This window comes from Calidris pugnax, unplaced genomic scaffold (genome assembly GCF_001431845.1).
Source record: "Calidris pugnax isolate Ruff unplaced genomic scaffold, ASM143184v1 scaffold68, whole genome shotgun sequence".
In the NCBI taxonomy this organism is placed as follows: domain Eukaryota; kingdom Metazoa; phylum Chordata; class Aves; order Charadriiformes; family Scolopacidae; genus Calidris; species Calidris pugnax.
The window spans coordinates 2,228,105-2,246,187 of NW_015090921.1; the positions used below are offsets into that span (position 1 = coordinate 2,228,105).

Genomic DNA, 18,083 nt, shown 5'->3' on the forward strand with positions numbered 1-18,083 from the left:
GGGGGGGGGCGGACCCCGGCGGCGGGGACCCCTCCGCGGGGCGGTGTGGGCTGAGGCGGCACCCGTAAGCGCGGCCCGGCCCCCGGCGCCGATTGGGCCCGCTCAGCACCCGTCGCCGCGGGGGTGTCTGGGAAGGAGAGATCATGGCGGCGGAGCCGAGCAAGACGGAGATCCAGACTCTCTTCAAGCGGCTCCGGGCAGCGCCGGCTAACAAGGTAGCGGGGAGGCGCTGGGCGATTTGTCGCCCTTCCCAGCCAGGGTGCTTCATTCCTGGGCTCCGGTTAGGCCCCGCTGGGCTCCGGGAGCGCGGGGAGGGCCTGGGGGAGAGCGGCCGGGGCGCGGGGTGGGGGGGGTACGTGGCCGGGAGGTGGAGGGAGCGGATGAAGCGGCTCAGCCCGGCCGTTCCTCTCCCCTTTGGCTTTAGTCGTGCTTCGACTGCGGCGCCAAGAACCCCAGCTGGGCCAGCATCACCTACGGGGTCTTCCTGTGCATCGACTGCTCCGGCGTCCACCGGTCTCTGGGAGTTCACCTCAGCTTCATCAGGTGCGTGGGCACCGGGGCGGCGGGGAGCGGCGGGCCGGGCCCGGGGGCGGCTGTGTCTCCCCGGGGTGGGGACCTCGCCGGTCCTTGGTTAGAGAGAAGCGTTGTGGCAGAGCGGGTGGTCGCCTGGGGTGGTGCGGGGTTTGCTGGCTGGAGGTTGTAGGTCGCTCAGCCCTTCCAAAATGGGAGTTTTTGAAGCACCTCAGGGGAAAATCCACTTGTTGCTTTTGGCCGCCTCACGGAAACACCGTGTGGGCTCCCGGCTGGAGGAGCTGGGAGGGTAAATCTTGCCAGTAAAGCAGCAAGGTTGGGAGTCTGTCTTGTAACCCTCAGTAAGGCAGAAAGAGGAATACTACTTAATCTTTCCTGTATCAACTTAGCGTTGGATTTTCAGCCTGCTGATCTTATTTTCGCTACTTTGAAAAACTAGCATTTTAAGTAACAGAACTGTGACCTTTGCTTATCGGGAGATAAGTTGAGTGACTGGTATGAGACGTACTGTGTCACCTGTGTTTACGGGGTTGTTTTCTGGGTTGCTTTGTCATGTGTTCTGGCCTGATCCGCGGGACGGGCGGAATGCCGGTCTCCCATGTTGTGTGATGACGTGGAAAAGGAAAGTTGTTGGCTGTGCTTTCCCAGCTCAAGCTCCGCCCTCTTAAGCAATACAAGTCAGAGGTCCTCCAAGTTTGGACACTGTTATTTGGTGCGAAGCTGCAAGTCTGAGGTTTTTTTTTCCCTCACTTTAAAAATTGAAATAAATTTCTTACGGGAGCAAAGAAGTTACCAAGATGTTCTTTCCCCTTTTGCCTCCTTTAACTTCTTACGGGAGCAAAGAAGTTACCAAGATATTCTTTCCCATTTTGCCTCCTATATTCTGGGATAGTAGTGGGATATCTGACAGGTCTAGCTCAGACCTTGCTTTTGCATTTGGCCTGCCTGCACATTATTAACAGAAATAATTGGTTCTCACACAGGTCCACAGAGTTGGATTCTAACTGGAACTGGTTCCAGCTGAGATGTATGCAAGTGGGCAGCAATGCCAACGCGGTGAGGAGCCTCTTTAGGCATTTTGCTTGCTTTCCCTCTTGCTAATTTACATCCTCTGTTTCTTTCCTCTGAGTGGCTTTCTGGGTACCAGCCTCATCTGAAGTGTGTAATGAGGAGAGGTTTTTGTCAGGTGTGCTTGGGAGTCAGACTGTGACCTTTGAATGCGTTGTTTTCTGATGTGCAGATTTGTCACTTTCTTCCATCTCATTTAAATGAGAGGCATGGTCCCCTTGAAGTGAAGGAGTTAGTACCACTGATCAGATTGGAAGCTCATTGTGACTCAGAAGCATCCTCCTGTGGAGGACAGGGAGGGTTTTCTTAGCTCTGTGGGGCCTGGAGTGAGACTTCTTGGAGAAAGCTGATTGATGAATGGTTGGTTCGTGCTCTGTGCTCAGCATTTCATCCCTTGTGTCTGGGGAGATGCCTTTTTCTGTGTCTAACGCTTGCTTGAGTATGACCTAGCAACCAGGAGACTGAATATTCTTCTCTTTTCAGACTGCTTTCTTCCGCCAGCATGGCTGCACTACCACAGATGCCAACGCCAAGTACAACAGTCGAGCTGCCCAGATGTACAGGGAGAAGATCCGGCAGTTGGCAAGTGCTGCCATGGCCAAGTACGGCACTGATGTAAGTCTGAGCCGCTCTGTACTGTTAGATGTCTAGTGCTGGATGCTGAGTCTTGTAGGATACCTTCTTTTTTTCCCTCTTCTCTCTTCAGCTGCTCATAGAAGGACTGAGTGGAGCCCCCGGGCACTCCCCTGACAAGAGTGATGCTGATTTCTTCATGGAGCACACGCAGGTGAGAAGAACTGTCTAAACCAGGCAGCCTGAACACCTCTCAAATAGCCAGCTGTGCAGCCAGGAGCAGTCCCTCTTGGTTTGGAAGGACTCTTAAGTTGTATATTCGTTCAGTAGTAACTAAGATACAGTCACAGATCAAAACAATCCCTCCTGGGGCCTGTCATGTCCGTGTCCTCTGTTTTTAAAACCATCTTTATCATCAAGGAATACTCAGAACTACTGGCTCCTCCCTGGAAGATGCTTTGTGTGCTGTGTTAATGCATAGTATCTTTGTGCAGATAAAGCAAGAAGTGGCTGTTACTTTGAACTTCTGAGTTAGTCACCTTTTCAGTGCCATAGATGCTGGTAAAGTGAATTTGGGCACCCGTTTGCACAATGCTAGGCAGACTTTCTCAAGTGAATCCAGTGAGAATTGGCTGGATGGCAGTAAAGACAGTGGAAGCCAAGACTATTTTTTTTTTCCAGGGAAACTCATTCACTCTTTCTCCCAGATTTAAGCTCATCTCCTTAACCTGGGAAGTCCCTGCAGTAGTCAATTCTGATATCACTGTTGGGTGATGGTGGTGTTTCTCCTTGCCTTTCATTCCACTTACCATCCTTTTTTTTTCTTTAATTTTTGTCCTTGCTAAGGTAATGTGGGCTGGTCCATATGTTACCTTCAGTGAAGGCTTAGTCTGGAGTTTGGAACACGTTCCCTTTTGACCTAAAATTGAATACAGGTCACTAAACCTGAAGTCAGTTTAGGATTGTTGGGTTCATTCATCTTCTGCAAATCACTGGAATGGGCATTTCCTTGCAGTCTTCCAGTACCTGGGATGTAGCAGATGCCAGCCAGAATCCTGCACAGTCTTCCCCGGAGGTGGAAAAAACAGCAAAGTCATCAGAAGGTAGTGAAGTGTCAAGTGAGTTCCTTGCTGAATAATTCTCCCAAGAACCTGCCTTCATTTCCAAGAGTATACACTTTTGTACCACGCTTGGAAGGGCTGAGCTTTTCCTTGCCTTCAGGCATGAAGGAGTGAGAGCTCTCTGCACTCTGTGATGTTTAGTTAAATCAGTGGAGACTTCTAAAAACATTGCTTTATTCGGAATCAGTTCTCTGCTTTTCCTGAAATGCATGCAAACCTGTGTTGGGGGTTAGCTGCCCCGTTCCCCTGCTTCCAGACACAGTTATTTACTTAAAGACTCTTTTCTGTCCCTTGAATTTTGTGGGTCTGGAAATGATCTATGAATATAAAGCAAAAAAAAACGTTTCTAGGGTGAATGACAGGAAAACCAACAATCTGGGGGCACAGCTGTAATTTGAAACAGCTCTGTGTATTCCCCTGCAGAGTGTTTGCTTTCTTTTCATGCGTCAGGAACACTGCAGAGGGAGTAACTTGCTCTGTACAGGCATAAAGTTGCTGTGTTTGGGAAATTCCACATTTCAAACTGTAACTTAGCTTGTTGGGGGTGGAGGCAGAGGAGGTAAAAGAGATGTAGTAGAACTGCGAACACACTGAAAAGAAAGGGCTTTGAGAATCTCTCTGCTGAATGTTCTCTTCTGGTTTTGTGCCCACAGATTCTGGCCAGGGCCCCTCTATTGACTTGTTGAGCACATCTCCTAAAGCTCCTCTAGGTAAGTAAGACTCTGCTGTCTCTCAGATCAGTCTTGCTCTTACACCTACTGGTCAGTAGTAAGCTCAGTGGAGCTGGGACTCCAGAACATCTAAAGGAGTTTCTCTTCCTGTGGAGCCAGTACTGATGATCTCCCTAAACCCCAGAACTAAGCCACAGTTTACCAGAGGTTTCCTCCTCCTTTGCATGATCAAGTTCAAAGCTGTTGCCTTCCCAAAACCTGTTTTCATTTTTTAAGCTTTGTGTAATGATAGGACAAGGGGAAACGGTTTTAAATTGGAAGAAAAAAGATTCAGATTAGATCTCAGGAAGAAATTTTTTACTATGAGGGTGGTGAGACACTGGAACAGGTTGCCCAGAGAAGCTGTGGCTGCCCCATCCCTGGAGGGGTTCAAGGCCAGGCTGGATGGGGCTTGGAGCAACCTGGTCTGGTGGGAGGTGTCCCTGCCCAGGGCAGGGGGGTTGGAACTCGATGATCTTTGAGGTCCCTTCCAACCCAAACCATTCTATGATTCTATGATTTTCATATCTTGGCTTGATCAGGGCCATGTGACTGGTGTTTGGTTTTTGTTGTTATGGGGTTTTTTTGTTTGGTGGGTCTTTTTTTTTCCCCCAGAAGTTTAGGAGGCAAATGAATTTTTAGCTTCCAGAGTTAACAGTGATTTATATCTGATTCTGCCCTGCCATCACCTTCCTGGCTGCACACAGAGCATCTTGCTGGAGCTTCTTTCCTTATTGAGAGTGTGCTCTTAGCTCACAGTGGGTTCATCCTGGGTGGAAAGCCTGTGTCCTCGAGTGCCTGTTCATTCCCCGTGTTTTATGTCTCTTCCTCAGACATGTCCATGTGTCTCTCAACACAAGGGCCCGCTCCTGCCAGAGGTAACTGGCTAACAGCTGGCTGCTTGTGACAACTCTGCCTGCCCCTTCTGCCTTGAACTCTAACTTTGGCTTCCTGTGCTTGGAGGGAGAGAATGAGCCAAAGCTTACGTGTAGGATATCGGGATCTAAACCGGCTGTTCTGTATTTGGATTGGGATCTTAATCAACATTTTTGTTGAATGTTTCCTGACAGTATTAAAAATGTTTTGAACCCCTCTATTTTAAAAACTTTATTTTTGTTAAATGTTTCCTGACAGTATTAAAAAAAAACCCAACAACCCTGAGTCAAATGTTGGGAACAGTCTAAGATGGTGTGAATGTTTTGAACCCCTCTATTTTAAAAACTTATGACAAGACTAGAGAAGATACAGGAAAGGCTGTCAAGAATGATCTAAAGTCATGTGGTTGTAGAAAGTAAGTAGACACTTCTGTGGAAGGAAAGCCCAAGAAGGGCGATAAGAGATTTTGGAGCATCTAGGAATCTGGAAAAACATCCTGGGCAGTCCCTCTCTGTTTGCTTTGTTCTTACACTTTTCCCCAGGCATCTGCTGCTTGGCTGGACCCTGGCTGGTTTTATGAGTGTGGCGTGCTTCGTGCCCTCACAGTGACAGGCTCCTGGTGTGAGGGAACCTGTTGCTTTTACAGCTCGCTGCACTTTAGGTCCATTTTGTCGTTGGTCTGTTCATGTCAACATGACTTTAGGGTTCTTGCTTCTTTGTCCCTAAGGCATTGGTGAGGCACTGACCTTTGTATGGCTCTGAAGCTGCATTTTCTTGGATTTATGTATGGAATAAATCTAGCCTTTCTCTAGCTACCCTGATCCCTATGGGTTAGGGTCACCAACTGCGTGACAGTTGGAGGAGCTTCTCAAAGGTCTTAATTCACTTAGAAGTTTATCCAGCAGTGGATATGCTTCTCTAGACCACCAGCCTGCAATTGTGGAGCTTTTTAAGTGCATCTTTCTTGGCTGGGTGAAGTCACCCGGGCTTCTGATATGAAGCTGCATGGTGTGCCCTGGACTCTATAGCAGCTGGACTGTGGTGGATGTTCGTGTGGGTTGCTCACTAATTTGGGCTCCTTAATTCACTTCTGCTTATTTGCTGCTTCCCTCCTCTTGCAGAACTGAAATCCTCCCTCATTGGAAAGAAGAAGCCAGGAGCTGCCAAGAAAGGGGTATGTCTGAGCTCTTGTTTTATGAAGAGGAGGTAGAGCATGTCTCACATCACTGCTTTCCTTTCCCTGGCCCTTGGCTTTTTTGCCCTTAACAAAGCTGTCTACTGAGAGATCTGCTTGGAGAAGGGGGAGCTTTGATTATATCGCTGCTTATTTTGAAAGACAGCTTGTATATTAATGGACAAAACCAATTAGGTTTTGGCCCATTGCTCGTTATGGTCTGAAGTGTATGTGGCTGATCTCTTAGTGCTGGCCACTGGTGGGTTGACTCTTGGGTGTTCTTCCACAGTCTGTTGGGAGCTCTATTGGGTCTGTAGGTTGTGACTACACAGGGAGACCGAAGCCCTCATCAGTCCAGCAAGGAGTGGATTGTGGTTTTCTTCTACAGTGAACAATCTAGGGTGAAGAAATCACATTTTTTTGGTTTTTTTTTTTGTTTTGTTTTTCAAGTTGGGTGCAAAGAAAGGTCTTGGAGCCCAGAAGGTGAGCAGCCAGAGCTTCAGTGAGATCGAGCGGCAAGCCCAGGTGGCGGAGCAGCTGAGGGAGCAGCAAGCAGTGGAGTCCAGGAAACAAGCAGAGGAGTCCATGTAAGTGCCCCGTTGGGGCTGAACACCTTGCATACGTACAGCAGAAGTAATTCAACATTAATGCTGGTCACCCCAGTGACTGTACTCACCTAGTGTGAGTAGAGAACTTGCTGCACGGTGGGATGAGCAGTAGCTGTAAGCCAATATGGCCCTTATAGCAGGGCACAAGTTATACTGCCATATTTTATTCAAATTAGCATTCCTGGAAGAGTTTAAGGAGCAGATAGGGAAGTGGTTTTTGTTTCTGTTGACCTTTGGACAGGACTGAAAAAGGCAAAGGCTGAACTGGATGGGGTGTTCTGTCGGGTGGGGCGGAATGCTTATTCTAAGGAAATCATGGTTAGCCAAAAAAGAATTAAATCCCGGTGAGGGTGAGATGGGAAGGCAAGCAGTAGCTTCCACGCAAGGATTTTTGGCAGAGCTGTTGGGGAAATGGGTGTTTTGGTGGATTGTCAGGGTTACTCTCTCCCTTGCTCCTCCACAGCATGGGCTGGGGGGTGGGTAACGAGCTGGTACCCACCGTAGCTCTTTCCTTTAGAGTCACCTCCATGCGACTGGCTTATCAGGAGCTGCAGCTCGATCGGAAGAAGGAAGAGAAGAAACTTCAGAACCTTGAAGGGAAGAAGCGTGAACAAGCAGAGAGGCTGGGCATGGGCCTGGTGTCCAGAAGGTACTTAGCTGTGGATGGCATAGGACAGCAAGGTGCCTTGGGAGCACCCTGCTCTGGAAAAGTTTCCTGTAGTTGGTAGCTTGCTGCTTTTATGACAGCCAGGGAGCTGATCTAAAGTGTTTATATGCTGGACTATGTCTGAAAATGCTTCAGGCTCCAGAAGGAATGTGCACTCTCTTCAGAGGTTCTAGTTCTCATTCAAGCTTTTCCAAAGACGCACGTGGCCTCACAGAATCACAGAATCTTCTAGGTTGGAAGGGACCTTAAAGATCATCTTGTCCAACCGTCAACCTAACTGACAAAAATAGACACCCGCACAACAAACAAGAAGCATCACCATCACTAAACCAGACCTCCCAGCACTACATCAACCCGTCTTTTGATCACCTCCAGGGATGGTGCCTCAACCACCTCCCTGGGCAGCCCATTCCAATGCCTGATAACCCTTTCAGTGAAAAATTTTTTCCTAATATCCAGCCTGAACCTCTAGCCCCAAAACCCTGCTGCTTGACAGATGTCCCCCTGCAGAATAATTCCCTTAAGAAGGTAGCTCAAGGCTTCTGAGGGAGTCAGGGTAAGCTGTGAAGGGATCTCACAGCTCTCCTTTGAGACTGGGGGGCATCTACCCTGCCCGTGAAGGCCAGGTTGAGGTTTGGGGTAGACTGGTTGTTGGGGTTGGCTGATGTCAGACCTGCTGGCCCTCACTGCTTGTTCTTTGTGCCAGTTCTGTTTCACACTCAGTGATGTCTGAGATGCAAGTAATTGAGCAGGAGACGCCGCTGGCTGCAAAATCTTCCCGCTCCCAATTGGACTTGTTTGAAGATGGTGGAAGCTTCACATCTGGACCCCCAAAGTAAGACTTAGCTTCAGTGTAGCCTTTGGCTTATTCCCGAATTTCATGTGTGGCCTAACTTGCCTATTTTTGGTGCCTAGGTACAAATATAGTCCCTTCTCATTCGAAGATGCGTTTGGCTCACGATGGGAAACGGACTCTTCATGGGGTATGGACAAAGAGGAGGAACCTGAGGTGACCATTTCCAGTATTCGGCCAGTTTCAGAGAGGTAATGTGCCTGCCACTGCTGTGGTACCTTCTGTGGGTGTGGGACAAAGGGACAGATCTAGGAGCTGTGGGAAGAGGTGTGGTTGTATTATGACAGGAGCCTTGTGCTGCAGAAGATAACTCACATGGATGAGCCCAAGAAGGGCTTTGAGTGAAAGAGGCTTAGGGACACGACATGGAGAGAAGTGCCCAAGTTTGATAGAGCCCTTATGATCATCAAGTGCTGGCTGTCCTGAGGTGGGGAGAGGAGAGCCCTGAGGGTTCACATAAGGATCTGTTGCTTTCCTTTGATCAGATGGGGTCTGAGAGGTCTGGTTCTTTACTGTGTTGGTGAGGTTAAGCTGAGATGATGATGTCTACTCTCTTGTTTCCTCAGACCCACCAGTAGGCGGGAGACAGAGAACAGGACAACCGTTGTGGAATCCAATGAAGCTCGGCAGAAGTTTGCAGGGGCTAAAGCTATCTCTTCAGATATGTTCTTTGGGCGGGAGGCAGATGCTGAGGTAGGTGCATTCTGCTGGTACAGCTCTGGCTTTTATCTCCTCTTGTTTGCTCAGCTCCTACTCTGTTCCCTTCCTTTATAAACTCCTTGTTTTGTTTTCTGCTGCAGTACGAAGCCAGATCCCGACTGCAGCAGCTCTCGGGCAGCAGCGCCATCAGCTCTGCAGACCTGTTTGGGGAGGCTGAGAACACACACTCAGGTGTGTTAGCACTCAAGGGGGTGATGGAAGGGGGCAGCTTTGGAGGACTCAGACTGGAGGAGGTCAGGGTGTGCCCTCTGGGGTTGGGGGACTCTGGGCTAACTCCTGCTGGTTCTCGTAGGTGGCGTGTCAATTGGAAATGTCCTGCCTGCAGCTGACATTGCACAGTTCAAGCAAGGAGTGAAATCAGTTGCTGGAAAGATGGCTGTCCTAGCCAACGGGGTGATGAACTCCCTCCAGGTGAGATTACACTGTGGCACCTTCAGATAGAGACTTTCACCATCTTCTGGCTTCTGCTGGGGTTGTTGTTGTCTTCTCAAATTATGTGGGAAGTTCCTGGTAGAGTCCTGTCTTTTGTAGCTGATGACTACACTACAATAGCAATTCCAGGTGGCCAGTGAACTTTGCTTGGCCAACCTTCTCCTGCTGGTGACACGTTGTTATGTCAGATATGCCCTTTCCTACAAACCCCAGGCAGAACTTACACAAAGGCACGGCCTTAATTTTGGTATCCCATCTAGATCCCAAACACCCCAATCTCCTGCTGGTGACACATTGTTATGTCAGATATGCCCTTTCCCACAAACCCCAGGCAGAACTTAAAATTAAGGCCGTGCCTTCTTGTGGTATCCCATCTAGATCCCAAACACCCCAAGACTTTGTTGTCTGTTTCTGGAGTTTGCATCAAGTGTTGTAGCGTGGTGTCTTGGTGTGTTTCCTCCCCAGGATCGTTATGGCTCATATTGATGACCCAGGGACTGCAACTCAAAGGGAAGCCAGCAAGAGGCACCCATGCCACCTTTGCCTGGAATAAACTCTGCAGGATCGTCTTAGTTTGTCTGGGGTTGGGGGGGGAGGGGTGAAGGTAAGCAGAGTGGGTCAGGACGTGGCTGTGCCCAGGATGCTTTCCAAATATCTCTGGATTCCACTCTATTAAAATTCAATGTGCCCTCATACCCACTGCTATCTACTAGCCAGTGGGGACAGGCCTTCTCACAGGTGTAACCTCACTGCTGTAAAAGGTGTGACAGGAACTCCTCGGCTGCCCTCATCAGTGCTCCTCTCCTCCTTGGCCCGTACCTTAGCTCACCAAGTGACAGAGGAAAGGGGAATGCTATTTTTCTGAACATCATGTTACCTGGACATGGCTGGGTTTTCTTGGTTCTGCTCAGTGCTCCCAGTCCATGGTAGCCTGGAGTCCTCTCTATTTGCAGGGTCTGACTTTTGCCATGGGATAATCCTTTTTACTGTCTTGTAAACCAGCTTATATTGATGCAGGAGGGGAAAAAAAAAATCAAACAAAGCAAAGATTATTTTTTTAGCTTCTAATTACGTCATCAGCAAAAAAGGCCCAGGTAAAGAAGTACTGTAAAGAGATGTACTGGATCCCTGGTTGTTTTGTTGCCTGACTTTGGACTGAGGTTGAAGTCCTTGAGCCTCTGTCTTCACCGTGACGTGGACTTCTGAAGTGCAGCAGCGAGTGAGGACTGTCCTTTTAGTCCTGTTCAACTTGGCTCTCTGCTCCTGACTCTGGTTTTAACAAGAGCATGTTTTTTTCTCTTCCTTTGACTGGTGTTGAGGACTGGGTAGTAAGAAAAAGGGTGGTGGTGGGGGAAAAGGGACTAGTTACACACTAATTATTAGCAAAAAGAGCGGCTGGGGCTGTTCTGAAGTTTGTCAATACCTCTGTGTCATCTAAGAGATGGTCTCCACCACTTGGGGCTGTGGTACCTGGGGGTGGGAGGGGGGAAGGGTTACTCCTGCGGTGGGGGCAGGAGGGGAGGGTGTGAGGGTCAGGCCTTCTTGGGCTTTTGTCCCTGGTGCATGGTTGATGGTCCCATGGTTGTACCATGATGGTACCTGGGGTGAGGGCTGGGTTGGGGTGGTGCCATCGCCTTCCCCAGGCAAGATGGGGTCTGGTGGGGTGACCCAAGAGGGCTCCTGTGTCCCCCCCAATACAGCTCACCCAGGGTGCTACCAGAAGAGGCCAGAGGCAGCAGTGGCCTTACGCAGCGTGCTTTATTGCCAGGCTGTCACAGTCACTCACTGAGGGGTGGGAGAGAAAGCGCAGTTAGCGAGCACATTAATAAATAAAAGAACTTGCAATAAATAAATAACCCTTCCCACCACCTCCACAGGGGGTGGGGGGCGGTGGTACAGACTCAGCAGTAGTTACAGGATTAGTCTTAAAATAGCTCCAGCACGTGTTGAATTTGAAGCTCTGAGCTTTGGGTGACCAGCTCCTGGTAGCCCACGGTGCAGCATTTTATGAAGAAGAGGAGCAAGAGAAATTTCAAGTGCCCCAGGAAATAGCTTGTCTGTGCAAGCTGGGCTGGACAGAGACAAAACTTCTCCGTGAGTTATCCTGAAGGACTACACTCTGATGCGACAACGATGCCAATATTTACAAAAAAAAATAATACTTGGGACTCATTTGGTAACTGCTTGCTTCTGCCCACCCAACCCCAGCAGATGCTCTCTCTGTTTGCAAGCCACACCACCTGTGGCCAAGGAATTTAAAGACTTTTTTTCTCTCTCCAACCCTCTCTGAGGCTTGCTCTTCCAAATGCCCTTACTATGCTGTTGGAGGTGGTGGGAGGCCTCACAGATGGGAGCTCAGAGGAGCCAGGCAGCACCGTGCAGTACTTACTGCAATCTAGCTTATCTGCTGTATTGGCTTTGGTAAGTCTTGGACACATGGAAGAGGAAGGAGAAAGAGGTGGCATAGCAATACCCAAGCCCTTCTTTTTGAGGAACTTCAGGAATTCCTCTTCCTTAGATCATATGGAGGTGCAGCTTTACTGGGAGTATAATGGGGCATGAGTGCAGAGCTGCTGCTGGCCGTTTAACCACTCTAATGTCTAGGCCAAGTCTGAAGACAGTCACACAAGACAAGACTGGCACCAGTACTCCCACTTTGCTGGGAGAAGAGCCTGCTATTTCTCAAGGGGAGGCATCTGCTGGTCCGTCCTGCCTGCCAGCAGAGGGTAGCCTAACTCTGCAGCTGGAAATAGCTTCTGCAGAGGAGCTACTCCTGCACCAATTTGGAGCTGGGGAAAAGGCAGAGTTCTTCCTGGGAAGAGAGGGGTGGATCTGGCAACGGGGACTGGCACAGCCACACAACACACACTGGTGATGAGGACAGGACCCACCGTCAGAGCAGACGCTCTGGGAGGAGGTGCTGGTCCTCCAGCGGGTTCTGGAGAAACCCAAGGTGGGAATGAATGGTGCCCATCTTCACAACCTTCAGTTTTCAGAGGAATCAGTCTCTTCATTGGAGCCCTCACTCTCCGTGTCCATTTTTCGCCGGTGGTGTAGAGGTTTCCAGGGAGAGTTAATCCTGGGTGAGTGACGGACGGGCAAATTAGCTGCGTCCCCACTGGAGCTGCTGGGACCGGAGATGGAAAGCCCCGAAACCTGAGCTACCCTGAAAGAGAAAAGACAAATGGTAGGCAGCCTTCACTTGTCATCTCCAACCTTTACCCTAGCAGTTTCGGAGTGAACCTGGGAGGAAGGCTTATTCACAACGAGCACAGGGATGGAAAGATGTTCATGACACAGAGGGGGAACTCCTGCTGTTTAAACAGATCTTTCTTCTGGGCTGGGCCTGTGTCCTCCAACACTCCTCATTTTCACCATCCAAACAAAATTCCCATGTTCATTACAGACTGCTGCTTCCTCTGGACCCCTGTTTGAGGCACACTTTCCCCCTCTGTTTTTGAAGCCTTTTCTAAGGATTTTTGTTAGCTGCACCAAGGCACTCCAAAGAAAGAGGCCCCCTCTGCTCTGGCTGCTCTGCTAGCTCCTCTAGTGTTTTTTGGTAGAGCAAAATAATAGGGACAGTACTTTATTAAAGTCTTCTTTAGCATGCTACCTTTAATCTGTCGCTTTACTTCCTACTTTAGGCAACTCCACTTACAATTTCTCAAGTTCCTCATCCATGGCAGGGTCCACAAACAAGTCTCCTTTATCTGGCAAAGCCCCTGGGGGGAAAAAAAAAACAAACACAAAGGAAAGTATCAGAGCAGAGTTAGACTACTCATTCTTAAAGAAAAACACTAAACCATAGCAGCATCCAAAATCCACCCTGCAAGTCAGACTTCCTTATAGAATCATAGAATGGTTAGAGTTGGAAAAGAGACCTTGAAGATCATCGAGTTCCAACCCCCATCCCTGGGCAGGGACACCTCCCACCAGACCAGGTTGCTCAAAGCCTCGTCCAGCCTGGCCTTGAACCCCTCCAGGGATGGGGCAGCCACAGCTTCTCTGGGCAAAGAGAATTCCTCTGTTAGAGAAATGGACGCTGCGCACTGAGGATCACGGGCAGATAATGATGGTCCGTATTGTGTCCTTCACACAGGCTGTAGCTGAGCACCAGGAGGCACTCCACAATCAGTAGTCTCACCTCCCAGAGCACTTGAAGACCTCTAAGGGTTGGCAGTTTCTGTTCACTATATGAAATTACTGAGTATTGACTGTCAAGGAGATGACACTCCGTTGGCTTTGGGCCTCTGCTAATCGCCCTCTGTAGTCACCAGTCCCAGATCCTATCAGAGCAATAGACGTGTTCGTGCCACTGCCTGAAGCATGTTCTATCCCATGCATACTTTGGTGCCACCTGCCTTTCTTGTGGTGCACTGAGCTTGGGGATCAAAACACTCCACAGATGTAAGGCTAGTGCTTTCCTTGCAATTCAGGAAAGTCAGGCCTGACTCTGGTGCAGGTTAATTCTACAGGAGTAAGCGTGGATGGACCGTGCTCGAGCACGGCCTGCTGTCTGGGTGAGAGTGTGAAAGGCTGAGCCTCTCTCAGCATAAGGTCAGCATGTTCCCTTTCACATTTGAAACCCTATTCAGGGATGAAGGACACGGTGTAGTTCAGGACTGGAACAGCTGGTTGATCATCTTTGCCATTCTCTAAAAGGACACTTGGGCACCTCAAGAAGAGACCAGAAAAGAAGATGGGGTTCTTAGGAAAGCCCTCCTTCCTAATTCTGTAACAAGCTCCACCTTGTGCAAGGGTCACGGGAGGGTGTGATCAGCCAGCAGAGAGATGACAGGAGTTGACTGCCACAGCCTGGGCAGCGCCACACACTAGGACAAAAAATAAACCCACCTGGTAATCTGTACCACCAGTGCAGTGAGGAATGCTTGTGTTTATCAGGAGACCTGAGTGCTACACTCAGGACCTTTGGGATGGGGCTTTGTACTCCCTGTGGGGACACAAATCTGGCACCTTGCTCTTGAAGAAGGGGCTGGAGAGCCACCAGCCTGATGCAGGCAAGCTGGCAGCAGCCATCAAAAGTCTAGTAATGAGTGCCTACAAATTAGATCCAGTTTAGACTGGAACAGACTTCCCCACTTCTTCCAGTTCTGGTCTTCCCTCTCCTGCAAATGAAAAGGGAAACCTGGTACCACAACACAGAGGGTCAGGAGGTCCGGTGAAGTGCCCCAACCTGCTCCCTTTCATGTGATCCATCAAAAGAATAAGCTTAACTTGTTTCTGCATTTGCAGAAGGCACGGTGAGGTCTCTAGGGCACAAGAATTACTCAGGAGAGCCAGGAAATAACACTTGAAGGATTCATGAATCACTGCTGATACTGGAGTTGGGCTGTGGCTTCCAGGCTGGCCAGACAAACTCATCAGCGCTGCCCCGACCCAAACAAGCTGCTCTAATCCCTGCCCCTGTTCCTCAAGGAGGGGCTACTGGCTTTGTGAGACCAGAAAGAAGGCAGGTATCCTGACTGAAAGCTCCTTTGCCTGAAAACTGCCCCTGCCGAAGGGCTCTGGGGAGCTTGCGATCCCCTACAGAGCGCAGACTATTGAAATCACCCTTCAAAGAGAGATTAAAAGACAGCAGGCAAAGAATCCCTCCTGCAATCCAGGCATCACCTTCCCCAGTGAATACCCTGCTTCCTAAGCCTGTTTGCAGAGGGGATTGCAGGGGTGCACTCACACACCTTTGATATATAATCTCCACGTTGCTTGGGTAAGCAGCCCTGCCCCAGAGGAGCATTACCAGCTTGAATGGTTTGTTGTAAGAAGGGGCTCAGCCAGGGAGGGGACACTTCTACTCTACTATGACACACACCTGTGCAAAAGAAGAACAAGCCCTGAGGGAAGGTACACCTTTTCACTGAGGTTTGTCTTTGTAAAATAGGGACTGGCAGATATTCAAGCCTAGAAGCGGAGGGAGAGGATCCCTGTGGAAAGACAGAGAAAGTCTACCCTTCCCTGCCAGATGAGTTGCTGAGTGAAGATGAATCATAGAATCATAGAATTGCCCAGGCTGGAAGGGACCTCCAAAGGTCATCTAGTCCGACCTCCCCGCAGTCAGCAGGGACACCCCCAACTAGACCAGGTTGCCCAGGGCCTCGTTGAGCCTCTCCTTGAATATCTCCAGGGATGGGGCCTCAACCACCTCCCTGGGCAACCTGTTCCAGTGCTCCACCACCCTCACAGTGACCTCTCCTAATCTCCAGTCTAAATCTGTTCCCCTCCAGCTTGAAGCCATTGCACCTCGTCCTGTCACTGCAGGCCTTTCTAAACAGGTTCTCCCCAGCCTTCCTGTAGCTCCCTTCAGGTACTGGAAGGCTGCTATTAGGTCTCCCCGGAGCCTCCTCTTCTTCAGGCTGAACAACCCCAGCTCCGTCAGCCTGTCCTCGTAGCAGAGGTGCTCCATCCCCCTGATCATCCTTGTGGCCCTCCTCTGGACCCTCTCCATCAGGTCCATGTCCTCCTTATATTGAGGGCTCCAGACCTGCACACAATACTCCAGGTGAGGTCTCACCAGAGCAAAGTGACAGAATCACCTCTCTGGACTTGATGGCAACACATCTTTTGATGCAGCCCAGGATGGGATTGGCCTTCTGGGCTGCAGCTGCACACTGCCTGCTCATGTCCAGCTTCTCGTCCACCAGCACCCCCAAGTCCCTTTCCTCAGGGCTGCTTTCTAATACCTCACCCCCCAGTCTGTACTGATGGCGAGGATTGTTCCAGCCCAGGTGCAAGATGAGCGTTTGGGCCTCCACACTTCCTGGATACAGCCTTGTCAAACACAAAAAAAACGTTTCCCTTTCCATTTGCAAGAGGAGGAAGAGCACAAGTGAGGCATATGGGGGGCAATATGGAATTATGAGTCTGAATTATGTATGGGTAACATACTGTCCTTTGCCAACGCAACACTTTGCTTCCTTGCTCTAGAACAACGTTGGTCAGCACAATATGGAAACGAGCAGTGAGATGCTGCCTCGTAACCCCTCAGCCTGGTACTGAATTTTGTAGCAGTTTGTGTTTTATGATACCACCAGATTTTCAGCAGGCCATAGATTAGCACACTGCCTCGAGGGAAGATGAGGAAAGACTGGGCTTTGAGTCAAGGAGACAACAGAGGTTTTCCCATTAGATGTGCCTCATTTTGTAGATGAGACCAGTCACTTAAAATCTGTGAAAGAATGAAGGGCTAAAAGATAGGATGGGACTTCAATTCAGTCCTGTCGACAGCAGTCACCCACCTTACTTATCTCCTGACCACCTCTGCCCAACATTTACAGCCAAACATGTTAAAATGACAGTTCTGCTAAAATGATCAGCTACCGAAGAGGTAAAAACATTGCTATCTTAGGGCAGCACTTCATACCTAGTTTTATCCTTGCAGAAGCTCCACAGCTTCAAGCAGGCAATAAGGCACAGTATTACATTTTTAAAGTTTAATCCATCAACAAAAAGATGAAAAACTTTCCCTTACACTCTTCCTGACAGTGTAAAATCTGGGGCATAATTACAGAGGAAATTCCACAGAAATGCAGAATGACTGAAAATCTAGAGCTGTACCATTCACAGGAGTCTTACCTAGAGCTCTGTTGATCCCCTGATCCTTTGCAAGTGCCATAAGGAATCCATAGAAGGTCAGTCTCTGTGCGCTACTCAACATTTCCTTCACAAGAGCAGAAGGTGGACAGCTAGGAGAAGAGACAAAGAGGTCATAGAATCATAGAACGGTTAGAGTTGGAAGGGACCTTAAAGACCATGGAGTTCCAGCCCCCCGGCCATGGGCAGGGACACCTCCCACTAGACCAGGTTGCTCAAGAGCCATCTTGTCTTTTAAATTTATTTTTTTTCCCCCCACACCCAGCTCAAACTGGAGAAACAAAGCCTTCTACCTGTTCTAATACTGTCAAGTTGCCCTGACTCAATTTAAAACAAATAGCCAACAGCTTGCTTATTTAGCATTGCATCTGCTCCCCATTTAACTAAGCACAATGTTAGAGGTGGGGTACATCTCTAGGAGCAGTCTGTACCTGTCTCCATTCCAAGGACAGGGAGGAAAGCCTAGATTCACTCAGAGGCATACACATCCCAACTCTTAGCATATTTTTTTTGGCAAAAATCAACTGGGAAATCTTTTCTTTTAGAAGAAAATACACTTTCATGAGAGTTGTTATGTTGTTATCACCCTTTTATCAGTAATAGTCATCCAAGGGGCAGGAAAACCTCTCCAATGATAGCCTAAATAAGTCAGAAAACAGTATCTAGGTGGAGACTCTTTTTCTATGCTCACCTTAAACCCTGGCCCTGACTTCTAAGCCATACCATCAGAGTGATTCTTGCTCTTGCCCAATACTCCTTAAAGGATTTCATGCAAAATAAAACTGCCTCATAAAGAGGAAGTGTTGAACATTCCATGGTGTAGTGGCACCCCTGGGAGACGTGGGTGTGAGCTGCTGATCCCTCAGGTGAAGGTGGTTACCAAAGCCTGGCTGAATATCAGGCTACTGGATGAAAGGCTGGGAATGGCTCCCCTCACAGTGCTGTGCAGAGCATGACCTACCAGGCAGGCTCACAGCATCCTTTCCTTCTGAAGCTCTCAGGACATACTGGGAATGTAGAGCTTTTGTTACTTAAAAGAAGAAAACAACCTGGTATCTCCATGCCTGGGTATGTATAGTACTAAAGAGAAGCTCAGCAGTAATTTTGTGGATCACAAATTTGGATCCAGGCATCTAAAGCAG

General features: G+C 49.1%; 2 protein-coding genes across 5 annotated transcripts in view; one reads left to right on the plus strand and one right to left on the minus strand.

Moving 5' to 3' along the window:
- The window catches only part of ARFGAP2 (ADP ribosylation factor GTPase activating protein 2), a 30,634-nt gene extending 19,996 nt beyond the window's left edge, over positions 1 to 10,638 (plus strand). Inside the window, exons 1-17 of one of the 4 annotated variants that reach the window (XM_014950211.1) lie at positions 97 to 215; positions 425 to 543; positions 1,515 to 1,587; positions 2,083 to 2,214; positions 2,306 to 2,386; positions 3,188 to 3,290; positions 3,947 to 4,003; positions 4,837 to 4,881; positions 6,001 to 6,053; positions 6,504 to 6,640; positions 7,179 to 7,310; positions 8,035 to 8,163; positions 8,244 to 8,372; positions 8,748 to 8,874; positions 8,982 to 9,072; positions 9,194 to 9,312; positions 9,799 to 10,638. In XM_014950211.1, the coding sequence (XP_014805697.1) occupies positions 144 to 215; positions 425 to 543; positions 1,515 to 1,587; positions 2,083 to 2,214; positions 2,306 to 2,386; positions 3,188 to 3,290; positions 3,947 to 4,003; positions 4,837 to 4,881; positions 6,001 to 6,053; positions 6,504 to 6,640; positions 7,179 to 7,310; positions 8,035 to 8,163; positions 8,244 to 8,372; positions 8,748 to 8,874; positions 8,982 to 9,072; positions 9,194 to 9,312; positions 9,799 to 9,819 (1,620 nt within the window). In that variant the 5' untranslated portion in view covers positions 97 to 143 and the 3' untranslated portion in view covers positions 9,820 to 10,638. Of the gene's footprint in view, positions 1 to 96; positions 216 to 424; positions 544 to 1,514; positions 1,588 to 2,082; positions 2,215 to 2,305; positions 2,387 to 3,187; positions 3,291 to 3,946; positions 4,004 to 4,836; positions 4,882 to 6,000; positions 6,054 to 6,503; positions 6,641 to 7,178; positions 7,311 to 8,034; positions 8,164 to 8,243; positions 8,373 to 8,747; positions 8,875 to 8,981; positions 9,073 to 9,193; positions 9,313 to 9,798 lie in introns of those variants that run through there. The other 3 variants (XM_014950212.1, XM_014950209.1, XM_014950213.1) reach the window with 3 other exon arrangements.
- A 434-nt stretch (positions 10,639 to 11,072) lies between these two features.
- The window catches only part of LOC106892770 (chromosome unknown open reading frame, human C11orf49), an 88,035-nt gene continuing 81,024 nt past the window's right edge, over positions 11,073 to 18,083 (minus strand). The window contains exons 7-9 of the mRNA XM_014950222.1: positions 16,924 to 17,033; positions 12,992 to 13,055; positions 11,073 to 12,499 (exon numbers count right to left, since the gene is read on the minus strand). Of these exons, the coding sequence (XP_014805708.1) occupies positions 12,319 to 12,499; positions 12,992 to 13,055; positions 16,924 to 17,033 (355 nt within the window). The 3' untranslated portion in view covers positions 11,073 to 12,318. The remainder of the gene's footprint in view (positions 12,500 to 12,991; positions 13,056 to 16,923; positions 17,034 to 18,083) is intronic.